The 21436-nt window shown below is 37.7% G+C and overlaps 2 protein-coding genes and 1 non-coding gene across 5 annotated transcripts in view; 2 read left to right on the top strand and 1 right to left on the bottom strand.

Annotated features, from left to right (window-relative positions):
- Positions 1-21436, top strand: part of HPSE2 (heparanase 2 (inactive)) — a 675922-nt gene that overhangs the window by 491992 nt on the left and 162494 nt on the right. For all 3 annotated transcript variants that reach the window (XM_047703040.1, XM_047703039.1, XM_047703038.1), the window contains one exon: positions 20565-20658. In XM_047703040.1, coding sequence (XP_047558996.1) covers positions 20565-20658 — 94 coding nt within the window. The remainder of the gene's footprint in view (positions 1-20564; positions 20659-21436) is intronic.
- On the top strand, positions 5549-5983 carry LOC125084995 (cytochrome b-c1 complex subunit 9-like). The gene has a single exon (XM_047703044.1). It carries the CDS (start codon positions 5571-5573, stop codon positions 5760-5762), a length of 192 nt encoding a protein of 63 aa, XP_047559000.1. The 5' UTR covers positions 5549-5570; the 3' UTR covers positions 5763-5983.
- LOC125085345 (U6 spliceosomal RNA) lies at positions 21321-21425 on the bottom strand. Its single transcript, XR_007122876.1, has one exon. It is a non-coding gene; the product is annotated as a U6 spliceosomal RNA (small nuclear RNA).

Genomic DNA, 21436 nt, shown 5'->3' with positions numbered 1-21436 from the left:
AAAAATTTCCTGTTTTAGGTATGAAGCAGCCCTCTGGGATTTCTAGTACAAGATAAGATGTAGCCCCCAGTTCCCACCCTTTAGGCCAGTGCCTTATCCAGGTTCTCTTGATTCCATTAAATTATAATTCCAATTTTAAATCCTATTTATTGCTACTATTCAGGGATTTCCCTTCATTTCAAGTTTAGCTAATATTCCTTGTTTTATTTGTGCCACATTTTTACAAGTTTAAGATTGGAGCGGGGATTCCTAGCATCCACTCATTCATGTGCATTTACTTAGAATTCCAAATGACATTTTTATGAAGTCAGTTTCTATTAAACAGTGAGCTATATGGCCCAGAATTGTTTCTGGATTCAAGATTTTATATTACTATAAATTATAGTAGACACAGTAGCTTAGAAGAGTTCACAGAAAAGAAAGCTATTTAGAGTAGGAAGAGTAAAACGGAGAAATCTGGAGCTTTATACAGCAATTGGAAACCAGTGTTGGAAGGCCGGGTATATTTTTAGCACCTTCTTTTCTGCTTGACCTTACTTTGAGCACTTGCTGTTTATCAATAGGGACCTAGGGCAGCTTTTTTTTTTTTTAAGAGTTATTAATTTATTTGTGAGGGAGAGAGAGAATCCTCAGGCAGACTCCCTGCTGAATGCAGAACCCCATGCTGGGCTGGATCTTAGGACCCCAATATCATGACCTGAGCCAAAATCAAGAGTTGACTGCTTAACCAATTGAGGACCCATGCATCCCTGTTTGTATGTTTTATATAAGTAAAGTATCTAATAATTTATAGTGATCCAATGATTCATGAAGTTTGGATCTACTCACAAATCATATTATCTGGGTTGATGATTAAAATGTTGATTCAAGGGCTTTACCCAGGGCCACAGAATCTACAGTTAATAAACTTTATACGATGGTGATTCATATACTTAAGGGTGAAAATCATTATAGATAGGTACCAGAGATATGAATGGTAGCCCTCCCAATGGTGATTGTAAATCAGCTGTGGGAAATGTGGCAAATAATGCTTAGTCCAAAGGGTTAACTGGTAGTGTTTTAGTGTCAGAGAATTTTAATTGTTTAGGGTGGTGGGGACTAGCAGCCTGTGGCCTACAGGCCAAATCCAACCCATCTTGGGTTATTGTATGGCCAGCAAGCCTTACAAAATGTTATTTGCATTTATAAATGGTTGAAAAAAATCAAAAGAATATTTTGTGATGTGTGAACATTTTATGAAATTCAAATTTTGTATCCATAAATAAAGTTTTATTGAAACACTATTATGCTTATCAATTTGTGAATTGTCTGTGGCTGCTTTTGCATTGCAAAAGTAGAGTCAAGAAGTTACAACAAAGACCATATGCCCCCAAGACCTAAATTACTAATTACTTGTCTTTTCACAGAAAAAAATTTGCAGGCCCCTTGGCAAAGCTATAGGCTTTCGTTTACTATGCAGGACTATCAGTCTCCCCATAATCTTAAATCTGTCTCCACTTCTTTACCAAACTATAACCCTCTATCCCCACCCTCAACCCTCCCCTCACATATACACTCCACACACAACCTGACTGAGTGTCTTGCAGTGAAGCTCTGGACTGCCTTCTTTATAGTGAAAGAAGACAGCAAAACTGCCTTGTTCTCATTCAGAAAGATCCTTTAAGGGGAGACACACCATAAGAGACTGTGGACTCTGAGGAACTAACTGAGGGTTTTGGAGAGGAGGGAGGTGGGAGGTTGGGTGAGCCTGGTGGTAGGTATTGTGGAGGGCACGTATTGCATGGCGCACTGGGTGTGGTGCATAAACAATGAATTCTGTAGGACTGAAAAGAAATTTAAAAACATAATTTTAAAAAGGTCTTTGCACACCTAAACAAAAGCAAAAAAAAAAAAAAATCCTTTAAATTTCCTGTGAATTATTCTGTGATCTTGGGGAAAAAATATTCTGGATATTCTGGAACTATCTGATTATATTAATATAATCCTTACCAACTCGTGGGGCCACTTATGACAGCCAATTCTAGCCCCAGGAAAATATAAAAATGTCAAAAAAAATTCTAAGAAGGGGAAATCCATTTACAACAAACTAAAGGTTAATGGATTCATGATTCAACCTCAAACTATATTATATCAAATAAAACATTTGACCTGACAAAGAAAAGAGCTTTTATAAACTTGATAAGAGAGTAGGACTTCCTAAAGCTTTTCCAAATACTTGATAAAATAAAAGATGGACTTTGTAGAAAAGAAATAAAGTAGGAAATAAGACAAAGGGTCTTTGCTTTGTATATATAGAGGATTAAAAAATACATAGATTGTGAATTACTGACTGTCTCTTCTTTTTTCACTCCTCTTCTTCTGGTCACTTTTCTGTCCAATAGGAAAATGATAAAAATAAATAAATGAGGAAATAATAGTAAATGGAAAATAAGGTTAGAAGAATAATAAATCAGCATGAAAGATTAGTACTCTAAAATGTGTATCAGTTGGTCTTATTCTCTTGTTAGTGATGGACTACAAATATGATTCTATGCTTCCACATAGGTAGCTAAAGCAAAGTAGAATACAAAATTTAGTGGCTATAAATCAAAAACTAAACTAATTTTTCATGAGAAACATGCTTTTCCTATTACTAAGCCTTGAGATGAATTTTTCTGATAGGTCCTCATAGTAAGTCAACCATGTTGACTTGGACATGGATGCTGTTTTATACACACACACAATTATAGACACTTTTTGTCTATCTATTCTTTCAAAGGCATGGATGCAAAATCTACATTAAGGAAAAGGCATAGCATAGGGCCTGAGGTGGTGCAAAACAACAGTAATTTCTCAATCTCATACATAAATGAGGGTGTGGAAAATTGAATTCAATTAGGAAGCTTACACGGGACCTTTGGGCAAATTATTTTGTTTTGGTTTACTCATATATTGGATATATCCCTGTACATTTCTGTTATACAACATCATACACAAATGCAGTATCATTAATATTAGCAAATAGGATTCTCGTATGTATTGAGGGGACATCAGTGTTATTCCACTCTTTGCCTTGATCCTTAAATCTAGGAAGGGCCTTAGAAATCATTTTGGTCAAAAATGGCAAATATGTGGCATACATGGCTTCATTCCTTACTCTCATTACCATGGCAGACATCACTAATTGATCACATTAATACACGAATTAACAGTACAAAGTACAGAGAGGTCTATTTCTCAACATCATCCTTGATGCTAATACTGCCAAAAAATCAGTGCTGGCCTATAAAATAAGAATGTTTGTAGTAGACTTCTGGTTTTAGCCCCAGCATAGAAAGAGCTTAGAGGTTTTAACTTGCATTCATTCAGCAATAAAGAGCTGAACAGTTCGAAAGTGAATGACTTTCTTGGGCCTATCAGAGAATTAAGATTGTAGGGCAAACTACACTATCCTGAATTCTGGAAATCCAGGTGAATTCAGGGAGTCACCAAAATATGCTTACCTAGAACAAAAAAGACTAAAGCCATAAACCTATAGGAACACTTTAGGTTAATTTTGATGAATTGCTAGAGACTTAGTTTGGACTGGCCTGAGAGTGGAGGCTGCAGTATCAACCCTTCATCCCTCCCACCTATACCCTCCCTCACCCCCACATACTTTTGTGGAGTCCAGAATTTTCTAGTAGTTCTGGTAGGGAGAGGGTAAGAGTAATCATTGTCGAATACGACCAGAGCATTCTCTCTGTAACAAAAGCCAGCTCTCAAGGGGAAGGATGTAACCAGAGCCTTGTCCCATCTGGGGAAGGGATTTTTGTTCTAATCTCCTTTAGCCTTTCTGTCTCATCTATGGGTGAAGAAGCTATACCACTGGGGAAAAAATCATGAAGTTTATTACCCAGAGATATAGACCCACTAAAAGATTAAGATATACTCATAAGTTAGGGAATACTCCTTTCCTCTGTACTCAGCCACCTCATCAACGGGGTTCCAGTATAAAAACAGTGAGTTATAGCTGAAAGAACTGCAAGACACAGAGTCTCTCTGAGGGGGAGTAATTAGGGAAGCCTGAAGTCAAGAAAGGATTCATAAAAAGAACATTAGAAGGAATTTGAAGCCTCTGGTATCTACAAATACAGCAAAAGTGAATCAGTCCAACTTCTAACACAAATCCTCACACTAAGGGTCTGTTTATCTCTGATCCCATGACCATTTCAATCTGTTGAATTTTAACAAAAAATTACAAAGTTTACTAAAGGACAAGGAAAAAACATAACCTGAACAAACAAAGCAAACATCAGAACTAGACTCAGATATGTGTTGTAATTATTAGACAGGAATTTAAAAATAACTATGATTAATATGTTAAGGCTCTAATGGAAAAAGTATACAACATGCAAAATAGATGGGTAATGTCAGCAGAGAAATGGATACTCTACAGAAGAATCAAAAGAAAATACTGGAAATCAAAAACATTGTAACAGAAATGAATGACTTTGATGTGCTCATAAGTAGACTGGACGTGTCTAAAGAATCAGTGAGTTTAAGATTAAGTCAACAGAAATTTCCCAAACTAAATGAAGAATTGGGGGGAAAAAAAAGAACACGTTGAAACTGTGTAATATACATATTCTCATATACCTGAAGAAGAAGAAAGATGTAACGGAAGAATAATGAAATAATAATGGCTGAAGTAATTCAAATATTGGAGTAATAATGGCTGAAAACTTGCCAAAATTAATGACAAACACAAAACCACAGATCCAGGAAGCTCAGAGAATATCAAGTACGATAAATACTAAGAAAGCTACATCTAAGAATATCATATTCAAACTGCAGGAAGCCCAAAGAAAAAGAGAAAAACTTGAAAGAAGCCAGGGGAAAACTACATTTTACCCACAGGACAAGGATATGAAGTACAGTTATATGAAGCAATATGAACAAAGATAGGAAGTCTCAGCAAGAAACCATGCAAGCATGAAGAGAATTTAGTGATATTAGTTGAAAGAAAAACTCACCAACATGGAGTTCTATATCCAGCAAAATTATCCTTGAAATGTGAAGGGGAAATAAAGGTTTTCTCAGATAAACAAAAACTGAGGGAATTCATCACCAGCAGATTTGCCCTGCAAGAAACATTGAAAGAAGTATTTTAGGGAGAAGAAACGTAATATAGCTCAGGAATTCACGTAAAGGAAAAGTGTCAAGGAAGGAATAAATGAAGGTAAATAAAATCTTTTACTTTTCTTATTTTTAATTGATTTCAGATATCTTTTTAAACAGACTGAGGGAAAAGCAAAAAGGAGCTGAACCCATTATGGAAGTGATAGAGCGCGAGTGAGTGCACAAGCAGGGCAAGCAGCAAGAAGAGGGAGAATCTGCCTCCCTGCTGGTCAAGGAGCCCGATGTGATACTAGGACCCTGGGATTGTGACCTGAGCCCAAGATAGATGCTTAAACCCTGCTCAATGGGGAGTCTTCTTCTTCTTTTCCTCTGCCCTCATGCTGTCACAGTCTCTGTCTCTCTCAAATGAATAAATAAAATCTTTAAAAAAAAAAAAAAAAAAGCAGGCACGGGCTTGACAGCGGAGAAACATGGCGGCCCCGACGCTTACTGTGAGGTTGTATTCCCTGCTGTTCCGCAGGACCTCCACCTTCGCTCTCACCATCGCCGTGGGTGCCTTATTCGAGCGTGCCTTCCATCAAGGCGCGGACGTGATCTACGAACACATCAACCAGGGGAAGCTGTGGAAACACATCAAGCACAAGTATGAGAATAAGGAATAGTTCCTCAGAGACCTCTCCCCACGCCGAAAGGACCAGGTCCACCCACCAGCTGTTTGCCCAGAACCAGGGCCTCAGCCTGAAGATGATGCTCAGATTACTCATCATTGACCACCTGTAGCTGTTGGCAAGAAGTGGCTTCACCTGACAGACTCTTTAACTTCTGCTGTGTTTGAAGTCTGTTTAGTCAGAGTCATCAGCAAATAAATGGAAATTGTCCTCAATTATTACTTTAGTAATAATAGCAACAATGTATTAGGTAATTAAAGCTTATGGATAAGTGAAATGAATGACAGCAGTATCACATGAGACAGGAAAGAAAGTTGAGTATAATGTTATATGGTATTTATACTACATGTAAAGGATATATTCTTATTTGAAGGTATGTTTAGATTAGTTTAAAATATATATTGGAAACTCTAGAAAGACGTTCATTTCATGCTAAAAGAGGAGATAAAATGCAATGATATACAATGTTAAATTAAAGCCAGAAAAAGAGGGGACCAAACAAACAAAAACAAAAGAAAAAATGCAAGGAATAGAAAATACTTACATAGTAAATATTAATCCCAACTAGAGCAATGATCATTTCAAGTATGAAATAAAATACACCAATTAAAAGACAGATGTCTGGAAGGGTGTTTGTGTGGCTAGTTGTTGAGTGGTGAGGCTTGGTGGGCTGTGCAGAGGTAAAGCACAGAGGCCAGGAGGGTGATTTGAGTTGGGGCAAAAGATCCCTGAAAGGGAAATAACCTCTTTCCCCCTATTTTCCTGTTCTTCTCTTCTTGATATACTTCTTTCTACTGCAATTGCCCAAAGCATGTAACCAGAATATATTAAAAGACATTTTACTATTCTTAATTTAGAAATCAAACTATCATTATGTCTCTCAAGGAGAAAAGAAACAGAATGTATTTGCTTTTTATTTCTGTCTTAATTAACTTTCGATTAACACTTTAAAACAGAATTATTTCAAAGGGGGCTGTTCTTCTACCTAAAAATCTTTGTAGTTAGCTTGCTTTTTCTTCCTGTTTGAACAAAAGCTCCTTTAATCACAGAGAAGACAACATGCTAACGCTTTCCCTGATTCCCAGTCCCTTTTTTGGTGTAATAAACAAAGTGAATTTGTAGGAGATTTGAAAGGACAAAATAGGACACTTTAAGGTATGATAAAAATTTCAATTATTTTGAAAATTTTTTAAAGGGAAGGATGGTAAGGAATCATCTATTTGTAGAAAGATATGTGACATTTTACCTTGAAATTATGACTTTAAAAATTCCTATTTGCTCAATAAATCTAATTAAATCATCTATCAGTTACAAATCACATAATTATATATTCTGAATATTTTATTTCATGGTATTAATGTGATTTATCATATTTACTCAGGTAGTAATCAAGTATGTGTTGTGATTAAACATGATACAGATCTGACTTCAAATATTGGCCTGTGCCATTTATTAGCAAGGTATTCAACTTTTCTGAGATTCAGTCTCTCCATATGTAAAACATGAACACTAATAGATTCTACCAAGAATCTAGAATATAGCAAACATACAGTATAAGCTCTGTAAGTGTTTATTGAACAAATAATCTCATAATATTTTGTGAGTGTTATAAACACATATAATGCAGGATGCATACTAAGCATAACTGTTAGTTTTACACTGTCATCACCATCCTTATCATTTCCCTATTTGATTTAAAGGACATTCAGCTAAAATGGAAGAGGGTGTTTTATTGTGTTCAGGAAAGTAATGTCTAAGCATTTCTCCTAAATAATCAGAACTATCTATCTTCTGGTTATAACCTTTAATGTAGTCAGAGATACCTAAAACTGACAATTTGATATTTGAGGTATCTCATTTATTTTGAGACTCATATTAGCCAACTATATATGCCCAACATGTAAAGGCAATAGAACGAAATTTTCAAGCATACAGAAGCTTAGGAAAAAATTAGTTATACATAAGAATTTGTTGAAAAATTAACTTGAAGATGAAGCAGACAAACAAAAATGGAATCATAATGGAGAAATGGTGGTAAAAGGGATTAGTTGTAAATGTATAAAATAAATTTACCTATTTTTATATTTTAGGATTAAGATTAAAATTAAAATTGCTGGGATTACAGTTAAAAAAGATATAGAAATTTTAATTCCAGACAGATGGAGTATACATAGTTTTACTTATTCCTCTCTTTAGGTAGAACTAAAAGCTCAAGCTATTATTCATATAACAAATGTGGAAGAATTCTGAAAGGTGGAGAGAATAAGAGAATGGGAGTCAGGGAACAACACAGTGGTGAACTCCCTGGTTTGTGGTGTGTGTGTGTGTGTGTGTGTGTGTGTGTGTGTGTGTGTTCTGCATAGATCCCAGACTTGGTTCTAGAGAAGTTGACAACCCAGAAGTACCAAAAAATACAAACAAAAAATGCTCCAAGGCCAGCTCTCCCTATGCAAGAGGCCAGGAAAGGAAGAGTCTAGCAAAACAGAAAAATCTTAGACAACAACCACCATACTCTAGTCAAGCACCACAGAAAAAGCTGTGTACCACCCCCACTCCAACCCCTGCCAACAAAGGTCAAATGGGCACTTGAGACTTTCACCCTGCCCAGGCTATAAAAAAGCATCTCAATGCCCCTACTGGGGTACAATCAGTAAAGGCCTAATGGGGAGTGCTGAGACTTGCACTTAACGCTAGTTTATAATGAAGACTCTCTCTACCATCCCCACTCAGTGTTAGTGGAAACAAAATGGGGGGCCTGGACTCCCACCTCCAGTCCTCAGGAAGGATATATCTTTTCCTTCTGGGGGAAGAGCCAGGATTTTCACCACCACTCAGCAGTAGTGATACTACTCTCCTACTCATGTCAGTGGAGGCCATGTGAGGAGCAGTAAGGAAGCACTCTTACCCCTTAAAGTTAGGGTAGATATCAGTGCATGCCTAGTGGGGAATGGGAACTCCTACACCCAACTACCAATAATGAGTTCCCCTATTCCCTGAGTGTCCATGGAGATCAAGTGGGGAACACGGACCTCCACCCATATATGACAGTGATGAGGCAGTGTTCCCTCCTTACCCTGCCAGAGAGGTATCTGAGGAGGCCAACCAAAACAAGACTTAAATAGGATCCAAAGTCTTATAACACAAGACCACAAATACCCAGATGTTAGGTAAAAAAATCACTTGTCCATCAAGAACCAGAAAATATGGGGCGCCTGGGTGGCTCAGTGGGTTAAGCCGCTGCCTTTGGCTCAGGTCATGATCTCAGGGTCCTGGGATTGAGTCCCGCATCGGGCTCTCTGCTCAGCAGGGAGCCTGCTTCCCTCTCTCTGCCTGCCTCTCTGTCTACTTGTGATCTCTGTCTGTCAAGTAAATAAAAAAAAAAAAATCTTAAATAAAAAAAAAAAAGAACCAGAAAATATCAACTTGAATGAGAAAAGATAAGCAATAGATAACAGAGATAACAGAGATGTTCAAATTATCTGAGGATTTTAAATCAGCTGTCATAAAAATATTTCAATGAGCAATTACAAATTTCTTGAAACAAATGAAAAAATAGACTCAGGAAAGAAGTAAGAAATCCTAACAAAGAAATAAAAGATCTGAAGAAAAACCAAATAGAAATGAAAATACAAAAAATGAAATTAAAGCTCAGTGGGTGTGGTGTGTTCAACAGCAGAATGAAGGAGAGAGATTTTTAAAAATCAGTGAACTTGAAGATAGAATAATAGAAATTACCCAGTGTGAACAGTAGAGGGAAAATAGACTGGAAAAAATAAAATAATGAACAGAGTCTCAGGGATCTGCAGGACCATTTTTCTACCCAGCATTCTATATCCAGGAAAAAGTTCCTTCAGTAGTAAAAAGGAAATCAAGACATTTTGAGATGAAGGAAAAACAAGAAACTTTGTTGGCAGAAGACCTACCTAAAAGAATGGCTAAAGTAAGTTTTCTAAAAAGAAAAGAACTAATAAAATATGAAAACCTGGAACATCGAGTCGGAAGAAAGAAAAACAGAAAGGTAAAAGAGGAATGCCTGCAATAGTTTACCTCTCTTCTTGGGTTTCCTAAATTATGTTTGATGGTTGAATCAAAAATTGCAACACTAGCTGATGTGGTTGTCAAAGTTGTAGAGCCATAGGAGTAATACCCTTCTCTTTTTAAGTTTTTCATAAAAACATTTTAAGGGACTAGTATGTAATATTCATAATTGCTTATTTTACTTTAACTTCTTACATTTACTTTAACTTCTATTACATTTAAATACCATTAAATTTTGCCTATTTTATTAACAAAACAGAATAAATAACATGATAACATTGCTCTAAAATTAATATCAGTATTTTTGTTATACATGTGTACACACATACAGACCTGTCTGCAATGATTTTCTCTGAATGTTGATAAAAGAGATGTATTGGGATTTGGTTTGATTATTAAACTTATTTTTACTTTTTGTTATCTTGTTAAAGTTTTGAAGTGACTATGCATTTTTATTACAGAATTGTTATGTTTAAGAATTATGAATCAAAAGAATATAGCAATTGAAAATACACTGTTTAAGGGAAAATTACAATTTTATTTTTGAATATTACTGATATTCAAAATATACAATAATGCAAATATTTAAATTTAAAATATCCTACCGGAAATGGTTTCCTTGGGGGCTCAATTCACATTCCATGCAAAACAAAAACTAATTTTATTTTGCCACATTCCTGAAATCTAACTAATAGATGGGTATCTCTCTCCCTCTTGACCTCTTTGTCTCTCTTAATACATATATACACATATGCATGTGTGTACAATGACATATATTCATGGTAGTCTCTTTAAAGACTTTATATGGTGAGAGCCAGCCTTTCATTTTAAATATGGAAGTGGCAGTGGTCATGAAAAAAATTGTATTGATATAAGATTTTCTCTAGGTATAATATTCTACACAGTGAGTAATTTCAAGGAGGCTAGCTCTATGACACTGAATTTGCTGAGAATAAAAGACGCAGGAACTAAAACATATAAGAGATTGGCGGGTATAGCTAGAGAAGCATTTTGGTGTGTGTGTGTGTGTGTGTGTGTGTGTGGGCACATGCGTGCACGCACACACGCACGCATTTATGAACACTGGGTGTCTGGAAATAAGCAACTTCATGCAAAGTAGAGCTGAACCTCTGGCTTCCCTGCATATGCGATACAAGTGAGGACATGTGATTTTGTTCATGGTATGAATGCCTAAATACATCCACATCAAGCTAGTTGTCCCTCAGAATGAAAACTCAGATTTTCCCCTCAGAAGCCTAAGGGAAAATACTGAATGCAACGTTAAAAGTCTGCCACCTACTGATATGTGACCTTTAGTAATTAACCTCCCTTCCAAAGCCCTAGATTCCATGTCCTCAGTCATTAGTAATTGCCCTGGTCATTGTTTTCACCCTGGGCTCAGTTCCCCTAGATACAGAAGAATAACTGTACTCGCATAGTTAGAATTCGGCCCCTTGTTGACAGTCACCCAGTCAATTCAGACTAAAATTAGCCAGGATTCTTCAGGTTATTCTTTTATTTTCATACGAGGGACCATTTTCTTTCAAAGGACCCCTCTTTTATTATGAACTGCTGATGAAAAAGATTGATTTTGTTGTAACTAATACTTTGCATTAGTAAATATAACTCTAATTGCTTTAGTAAATAACCCCCCCCCGCCGCCAGATCTCGGTGCTGTAAACATTAGAAGTTTGTTTCTCACTAATGTCATGTCCAATGCTGATATACCTGATAGATGGGTCATTTCAGGACCCAGGCTATTTCCATCTTGTGACTTTTCCTTGGAGACTTTCCATTCATCTGGCAATAGGAAAAGAGATTATATGCGAGACATGGCTTCTTAATTTCTGCCCAGAAGTGATACACATCTCCATCAACTTCAACCCTGAAGTGATGTATTACTTCTGCTCACATTGCTTTGGCCCTATTAGTCTTTTAGGACCCTCTCCTCTGACAGTGGCAGAGAAATAATAGGTTCTGGCTGGGCAGCTGCTTCTTGACAAATAGCTCTGCACTGCAGAAGGAGAAAACAAAATTTTGGGGGTCAGTAAACTATCTCTACCCTACCCAGGGGTGCAAACCCAGGTGAGTGTGGGGCTCACCTCACATGCCCCCCTTCTCTCAAAGATTCACAGCCTGAGTTGGTTGCGTCTAATTCCTTCAAACAGTTGCTTTATATATTTTGTCTAGGATTTTGAGTTGTCTGTGACAGAAGGTTACTTCTTATACCACCAATTCCATGATGGCAGGAATTAGAACTTGGTTTTAACCCAGCACCTCTTAAACCTATTTGACCATGGAGCCACTTTTCTTCAACTAACAGTAAGACTCTGAAAAACATTTTTGCAAAGTGAAACTATACCATCTCCATTCCTTTACTTATCGCCCAAGGTTTTGCTTTTGTTATTGTTTTTTGTTTTGTTTTTATTTTGTTGTAATGTTTTGTTTTCTAGAGAAATTTGAGTTTAGCTCAGTATTGTTTAATTGGTCACGATGGTCGAGGGAGGCAAGACTAAAGATGGCTGGAAAGTGATTGTACTGGATTACAGGATAGATGAAGAAACTGGTAGAGCAGAGAGAGAAGAGTGTTTGGTATCTATTACTTAGTACATGTAAGATCTCAGGTTTCCTACTGTATCTCTGTGAGCCAGAGTTTGTAACCTGTAAAACAGGGAGTGTTCTTGAAGGTTAAATGAGATAACCGTATGTAAAATATCTAGCAAATAAGGAACTTAATACATATAAGGTTCCTTCCTTCTTCTTTCTTCTTTCTATGGTCTCCTAGTTAATAATGTACTAACTTAATTTATAGTTAAGTTGGTTGTGCTATTCTGCTACAAACAATGACAATTTTATGAAAAGAGGCCGGGGAAGGATGAGGTAACTGTGTAGGATGCTCCCAATTTACAAACATTGAGTTAAAAAAAGTACTGCACATAGATGATTAGATTCTGGTAACTTAGATCCTGCCATTCTTACTACCGATGGCCCACAGTTAATTGGCCATGAAGCTAATGACTGAAGCTTTGAGCCCCTCACTTGCCTTGGCTCCTGTGAGTGCTGGGAGATGGTGATAGTTTTAGGATGTTCTAGGTGGCAAGGGGTAGGGAAGGTTGCTATCAGGAGGCATTGCTTTGTAAGCATTTCTGGTAAATCCTGAAAGAGCTCTCAGAAAAAAAAAAAGTGATTCTCTTACTTTCTGGGGGTCTGCTGTGATTTATTTGGTCACTCTAAATGAATATTTACTTTTGCACCTAATTCTGTACTTTTGACTTCTTTTTCTCAAAGATGGCCCCACAAATTGTTTAAGTTTAAGCACTCAAACACATGGATCTGCTCCTGCCCACACTTTTGATGCCATTACCTGCTACTATTCTGAAAAGTCCCAGAGGTGCTCTCCTCAGAGCCTCCTCTGTGGGCTGGAGCTGCAGATGGCTTTCCTACACCTCTCCTTCCCTGCTTCCCATAGAGCTCACCTCAAAGCTGCTAGGATCAAGGGCCAGCTGTTTGAGCCTCTGCCAAAACATTGTGTCTCCACATATACTGGGTTCATGGGGGAGAATGACCTGGGCTCCAGGCTTAGAACCCAACATGTGCAAGGAATTAGGAAAGAAAAGGTCAAATAAATGGGGCCCTTAGGACAGCAGTTGCGCCCCAGGACCACCCTTTGGCTCATTGTGTGTTAGCTTATTCAGGCACACACACTTTTATTAAATATATTTTTTGAGCACCCATTATATATCTGTGGGATTGCCTACAACCTTGACCTTCACTTGTACTATTTTTCAATGATAACATTTTTCCAGAGTGCAAAACTTTATAATTCCTGAGTCCTTTAGTTAGCTGGGTGACTCCTGTATGGATTTATAGGAACTGGTTTAAGAAAGCTAAAGAAACATCTATATTCTGTAGGATCTTTTTTAAAAGTTTGTAACTGTTCATTTCATCTAAGCTTTACCTGCCCAAAGTTGTTCAGAACAGGAGATAAGGTTGACCCATTGCAGAAAAGATCAAGAAAAAGGAAGCCTCAGAAAGAAAACCTAAAGGCAAGTGTGAAGAACAATGTGCTCTGCAGGAGCCACCGTGAGGGCCTTTGGAGGAGGGGCAAATGCAAGGTATAAAGCTTTAGAGAGACTCAGGTCTGCCTCTCCAGAGATTTTGTCTTCAAGGTGTCAGAATAGGTTTTATAGGTCAACAGGGTTGTTCTAATGGTTATCCAAGTTTCTCCCCCTTCAGTGGGGAAGGCCCCAGTTTTATGGAATTACCTGCCCAGCCAGCAGGCTGGGTGTTAGAATTCTGAGCAAACTGCCCCCTCCTCCCTGAAAGCAGCAGGCAGCAAAATAGGTCCGGAAATTCCTGAGCATTGGGAAGCCAGCACTAACCCAATTACCTGAAATAAAAGAAGGGGTCAGATAATAAGGGGCAAAGGTTTTTCCTTTTAAAGTAAAGAGCCAGGTAAACAAAACCAGCTGTTGCTGGAGCCAACAAATTCTCCTCATTAAATGTTTTAAGAGGCTAATGGGCCTAAGTAGCTAATTGTAGTACAATCCTGAAGACTGAATCTCTGGCCCTGGAGAAGGGGGAGTAGGAAGATCAGGGTTAAAACCTGGCAGGCAGAGAGAGAAAGGAGATGAGACCTGCCCCTGGCAGAGGATCCCAGATGGTCAAAATGGACTTAAAATAAGAGTAAGATGATTTGACCTGGAGTCTCTAATGTCTCTTGTCAGTATCCTAGTGGAATGGGCTTGGGAATCTTAGCTGGTACAGTTTTAAGTTTATATACTAGTGGAATAGGATCTAGAGTAAGTTTTTGTAAAAATAACTAATTATGGGAAATTTTAAGTGCATTTACTACAAAAATCTCTGAGCGGATACACAGCAAAATGTTAACAGTGGGTTTCTCTAGGTGTTGAGTTTATTGGTGATTTTTCATTTTCATATTTTAATTTTGTTTACATGCATTTTCTAATTTGTCTATAATGAGCACTTATTTCTTTTATAATAAACAAAGGGCACAATTTTAAATAAGATGAAAGGTATTACACTAGCAATAAACATTAAGGCGGGCAAGAGAGTTGGTGAAGGAACTGGTAAAAGGTTTTAGTTACTTTGTATACTCTGCCATGTTTGCCACCTCCCCAGATGTGTGCTTGATATGACCTGCCAATCTGGAGGCCAGCAGAGGCAGGAGTTATGGTTGCTGGTATTGAGCCAGACAGGCTATTTGTCCACACACAAAGGTTTCAACCTCATTGCGTTTGTAATAGTTCCCAGAAACGTTATTTCTACACAGCCTCTCTTGGCTTTAGCTTTTAGTTGAACAACTTAGCCACTTGTGGTCTGATCCTCAGAGATGCTAAAATTTCAAGAGAGTTTAGAGGAAGATTTTGATTTACCTAAAAGTGTCAGTCTAAGTGTTCTGCCAGGGTTTATGTGGAAGATGCCAAAGCACCTCCAATCGATGAATTTGCCTTCTCTCTCTCTTCTTTCTTTTTTTTTTTTTCTCTCAATCCTTACCCTCTTCTCTCATTTATTTGGTCTTCCAACACTTTGTAGCCATTACTAAAGTAATTAACTCTCCAGAGAGATTGATTAATGTCTAAAAATCATCTTTATCTTCCTAATGACAAAGACAAAAGAGAGTTGCCCCAAGATCACTGGACAGTCAGCTGCATTCCAGTCCTGTTTCCTTTTACTCAATCTTAGTTAAAAATCAGTATCTTCATCATTTTTAATGATTTATTCTTTCCAAATGGTTATGGCAGACTACCCCACCTCCTTCGTGTCCAAATCTAAATGATATAATGGGTCCCTTACCACAGGCAGTCACTATCAGAGAACTAAATCTCTGTATCAGACAGGAATTTTTCAAATAATGACAGATTACCAACCTTGAATGTTTTCTTTAAAGTGTCACATTTATGAAGGGTAAGTGTTGTAAGCTAATTATCCAAGGGTACGTAAGAAAAAGGCTTAGGTATTATCAGATTCACATCTATGGTTAAATTGGGCCCTCTCTTAAAAGTGATACTAAATTCTGGGGGACCAAGGTTCATATTTCCATTGTATGATATATGTGTGGATTCAAGATTGCTGATGAAGTTGCTGATATGGGGTATGATATGGGGATTCCTTTGATGTCCAAATGTAAACTTGGCTCAGACTCAGGTTATTAAAAAGAGTGAGGAAAGAAAGGACTCTTAGCTGAGTCGAATGTAGAGGCAATGTCCAGGGCCATAATTGACAAGCATTTTAGAAGGTCTTTGACATCTCTGTTAAGTTCTCCTATCTTCTCGGAGAGGTTGTCTATAGTCATGGCATCATTCATTACTAATAAGCTGAAGACCCATCTCTTTTCCTGTCTCAACTTTTATCTGTACCTCCCTCTCATATCTCCAACTACCTGTTGTATACTTTCTCCTTGGTGTTCTCTGTGCCCTTGGTATCTCAAATAGAATTATTCATCTCCTTTGACAAATCTAAAACCTAGTCTGAGTAGCTTACATGTTCTGGGTATCAATGTTCCCCAAGATATCCTTTCTCACAAGCTCCTGGTCATCAGAGATTCCCTTCCTCTTTCTCTTACACTCTATAGAAGCCTTATTTTATTAGTTCTTCCTTCACAGGCTCTCACTTTTACTTCTTTTCATGACCCAGATCCCTTTTTGCCTGCACTATTGAGGTAAGATAACCTTGTCACACTGGTTTCCTGCCTGGAGCTCTGGAGCTCTCCCTTCCTCCAAACTAATTCATAGTCCACAGAAATAGCCTGAGACCAACTGAGAATGATTGAATCCAGCCTGTTAGGTTAAAACTGGGGCCAAAAATTGGCTCTAAAAAACTTAAGTCAAAGTTTTTATTGGAATTCCTCCCCCACGTGTCACATGAAGGAGGAATTGGACTATTTCTTGGTCCAAGAAAACAGCCACTGAGTGGACAGTAAGAGGGAGTAAATTTTAGACTCGTTAGAAGAGGTTTCCATGGATTCAAGCTGTAGTACGTGGAGCAGTACAAATTCTATATGAGAATGGGTTCTCTGTCCTAGATAATCACTTCTTAGTCATACTGTAGTAAGCTTACATGCTTTAGATCATAATATGGGACAAAGGTTTTTTGCCATATGGCCATTAAGGTCTTTTTCAATTCCAGAGTTTTGCCATAGAAACACAGCTCTCCCCATTTCTCCCTCTGCTTCCCACCTACTGGGAATCCAGTCTATTCTTGCTGCCCCATACTTCCCTCATTCCAAATCTACAGTGAATGAACATGCTTTCCTTCAGACAGATGTTCCTCTGCTCACCTCATCAATGGCTTTTCAGTCTAGGTTGCTGTCACCATGGGCACTTTAAATAATCTGGATGGTAAATTTGCTTATTAAATACCTTTTACATGCCAGGATCTATCCCCAGAATTTTTCCTGATATGACTAGTACGCAATTCTCTGAATACTGTGGGTTTAAGGTTCTTCTTTTAACCAATTTCAAAGAAAGGGAAACCTAATATCTTATGGGTGGTAGGTGACAAAACTGAAACTGTACCAGGCTTTTCTAACTTCAAGTTCTGAGTACTTGAGAAAAGAGACAAAAGGGAGTGAAGGAACAAAAGTTCCCTCAACTAAGCAGTGTAGGATAGGGGATATTCAGGGGGAATCCTACATATTGAAAAAGTACATCTGACGTTTTATCTCAGTAAGTATTAAACTATATGTGTTGCCAGCAAAATTCATAAATTCTGATGTTTAAAATAGCTACTGGGAGCTAACAAAAAGAAAAGAGGGAACTATAATATATGTGATTAAAACATAAAAGAATATTAATTCGGGTGTATTTGTATCATGTGCCTAGTAGTCATGTAACATAGTAACAAGTATGCTTGTCCTTCAGTGTATATTAGATTAGCATTGCATGAATTATTAATTTTAACATTACCATGTTTAGATATACCTACCTTCCATGTAGCAAGCTATTTAATCACAATTTTTCAAAAAAAAGTCAGAAATGCTAATAGTGAAGTACTAATAGAAAGAGGTTGGGGAGGTAAGTAATGGACATGGACATGCTCAGCCCTGTTTATTGGATCTGAGTCTAACATCTGTATCAGGAATGAAGTAAAAGGTCATGTCATTATTTTGTTTTATTCCCTAATATAAGTAACCATCAAAATTTTCAAAATCATGTACCCTTTGATATATTAATTCTACTTTTAGGATGCTATACTAACACATAATTTAATCAATCAGTACCCTATTGTTTATGAACCCATCTTTATGAGCTGAAAATGAAATTAGAAGAGAACATAGTTGTTGAATGCCTACTATGTGCCCAACACTTAGGTTTATCTGCTTTATTGTCAAGTAATCCTGAGAAGTAGATCTGTTACCTCTTTTAAGAATAAGACAACGGGGTGCCTGGGTGGTACAGTCGGTTGAGCGTCCAACTCTTGATTTCTGCTCAGATCATGATCTCAGGATTGTGAGATAGAACCCTGTGTCTGGCTCCATGCTTGGCAGACTCTGCTGGAGATTCTCTCTCTTCCTCTCCCTCTGTCACTGCCCCCCCCACCCCTGTCTCTGACTCTCTCTCAAATAAATAAATTTTTTTAAAAAATAAGAAGAGAGGCACCTGGCTCAGTTGGTTAAGTGGCTTAACCACTTGATTTCTTGATTTCAGCTCAAGTTATGATCTCAGAGTTATGTGATCAAAACGTAAGCTGGCTCTATGCTGGCCATGGAGCCTATTTGAGATTCTCTCTCTGCCCCTCCCCATCCTGCTCACCTGCACTCTCTCTCTCTTTAAAAATAAAAAAATAGGGGCACCTGGGTGGCTCAGTGGGTTAAAGCCTCTGCCTTCGGCTCAGGTCATGATCCCAGGGTCCTGGGATCGATCCCTGCATCGGGCTCTCTGCTCAGTGGGGAGCCTGCTTCCTCCTCTCTCTCTGCCTGCCTCTCTGCCTACTTGTGATCTGTCTGTCAAATAAATAAATAAAAAATCTTGGGGCGCCTGTGGCTCAGTGGGTTAAGCCTCTGCCTTCGGCTCAGGTCATGATCTCAGAGTCCTGGGATCGAGCCCCACATCGGGCTCTCTGTTCAGCAGGGAGCCTGCTTCCTCCTCTCTCTCTGCCGGCTTCTCTGACTACTTGTGATCTCTCCCTCTGTTAAATAAATAAACTCTTAAAAAAAAAAATCTTAAAAAAAAATTTAAAAAATAAAAATAAAAAAGAATAAAAAAACTGAGGCCCACAGAGGCCACATATCTTGTCTAAAGTCGTATAGATAGTAAATAACTGATCTGGAATTTGAACTCAGATATCTCTGGGTCCAAAATCTATGTTGTTTCCAGCATACCAGTAATTTAAACATTGGATTCTGTGGAAATGTCTGAGGTGGTGAAGGGGGCTAAGGGGAAGGCTGAGTGGGTGGAACTCATGTCCCACACTCACTACAGCTAAAGCAATTTAAAAAAAACTTTTTTAGGGACTTCTGGGTGGCCTAGTCAGTTGGGAATCTGACTTGATTTCTGTTCAGGTCATGATCTCAGGGTTCTGAGATCAAGTTCTATATGGGGCCCCACACTCAGCTTGGAGTCTCCTTGAGATTCTCTCCCTCTCCCTCTGCCCCTCATGCTACTGCTTTCTCTCTTTCTCTCTCTCTCTCAACTAAATAAATAAATAAATGAAATTTTAAAAAAGTTTTTTTAACCATTCTATTACATCATTATTGGTATGGGGATTTAACATTAAAAAGAATTTTCACATAGTTCTATCATACATACTAATAGATTGATAGCTTATTAAAAATGAAATAATCTATCATTATCTATTCCATCAGCTGGGGAGATCTGAGTGTACTGGAAAAGGCACTCAGGAATCATAGGCATTTATTTTAATTCAGTTGATTTAATTCAGAATTTTATAAAGATGGGAGTGGGGAAGTTTGAGATAATAAAGGTCACCTAAACCTGGGCCAGTCTCAGCTTAGTCTTCAGAGTAAAGATTCACAAAGAGGGCCTCACAAAGCTGGATGGACCTGTTTTGGTCAAAAGTTCACAACATTTTCATCACAACTTGATGTTACACCTAAGCAACCTAATAAAACCCATACCACCATACCCAGTGAATGCAAAACTTATTTTAAGAGAGTGCACCTAGATTTAATCTATCTGATTTATTTATTTGTTCATTCATTCATTCATTCATTCATCCATTTCTTTACTCTGGAGGTGGTCGGAGAAGGTTGACTACTAGGTGAGCTAGAGATGAAACCTTTGAGAACCACTCACTATACTAAATCAGATTTTTGTGGTTGGGATTTGTTTCCTTATTAAAAGGTGTGGAAACCCATAAAAATGTTTGAATATTCTTTCTAAACCTCTCACATATCTTTATTAGTTTAAGGTGGGGGTAAGGGTGGTATGGTATGGGTGTTAAATTACTCTTCCTAGGGGGAAAAAAAGTAACATTTCCCCCATTACTTAATTTGTATTAGAGATTCCTGTCAGCTCCTACAGAGCAAACAGTGCAGTTTTATGTGACAAAGATTGAAAAAAATCACCATATATGCCACAAATGGAGGTAGAAATGAAGAAGATAAAAACTGTATTACTTGTTTGAAAAGCACCCAGGGTCAAAACTTTTTAGGATGTAAAAGCCCAGATGAACTCTGAGCTGCTTCCTCAGGCGACAGAGACCTCTGGCTAGAGAAGTGTATTTATAGTCTCCTGCTCGAGATTTTACCTGATTCTTACTTTATTTTTATTCCAGTTGCTACATTGATGGCCGGGTGGTCAAGGTGATGGACTTCCTGAAAACTCGCCTGTTAGACACACTCTCTGACCAGATTAGGAAAATTCAGAAAGTGAGTAAATGTCCCCTGGGAAGGAGTGAGTTTGGGGGTAAGCAATGAAAAGGTCTCAGGGTCCCAGCTGGACGTCAGCACTGTGGGAACCAGGGTAGAAAAATAGTATAGTCCAGAGCTCCCTTTCACAGCTGATGATTGTTGTTTATTGTTTTTCAAATTGAGAACTGTTTGAATGTGCCATTTCTGGGTTTAAAAGCTTTTCTATTTTAATAACAACTATTTTGTAAGAGTTTGCTTCTAAATTATGAGTTTCTTAAGGGAAGGATAGATTTACTTTATTTTCTTTTTGCAAGGGTTTATATGGGGCTAGTTTATGGAGGGAATGATTATATTTATTCAGTGAAATTCTGGTCTGGGGCATCGGCCATGTTTACACTATTCTAAATTGTGTTAAATATCTGAGCCATATATATGCTATTCCTAGATGTTTTAGAATCAGTCAAGTATTATTCACTTAACCTCTCTAATTTTGTTTCTTCATCTGTAAAATGAGGGTGCTAAGAATACTATGATCTTTCCCTTTTAGGGAGATTACGAAAGTCACATGAGGCCCTGTTTTGTTAATTGCTATTAGATGCTAGTTCTTATTGCTAATATTATTGTTAATTCAGTTTAGTTTTTTTTAATTTTTTTCTTTTCTTTTTATTTTTATTCCAGTAAAATATATGGAACACTTCACAAGTTTTTGTGTCATCCTTTTGCAGGGCCCATGCTAATCTTTGTATCATTCCAATTTTTAATGTATGAACTGCTGAAGTGAGCACTATTGTAGTTA

Source organism: Lutra lutra, chromosome 14 (assembly GCF_902655055.1).
Source record: "Lutra lutra chromosome 14, mLutLut1.2, whole genome shotgun sequence".
Classification (NCBI taxonomy): Eukaryota; Metazoa; Chordata; class Mammalia; order Carnivora; family Mustelidae; genus Lutra; species Lutra lutra.
The sequence above is the reverse complement of the archived record's forward strand: the minus strand, read 5'-3'. Positions and strand labels throughout refer to the sequence as shown.

What these genes read in the sequence shown, in the direction of transcription:
- LOC125084995 (XM_047703044.1), top strand. Translation starts at nt 5,571, where the DNA reads ATGGCGGCCCCGACGCTTACTGTGAGGTTGTATTCCCTGCTGTTCCGC.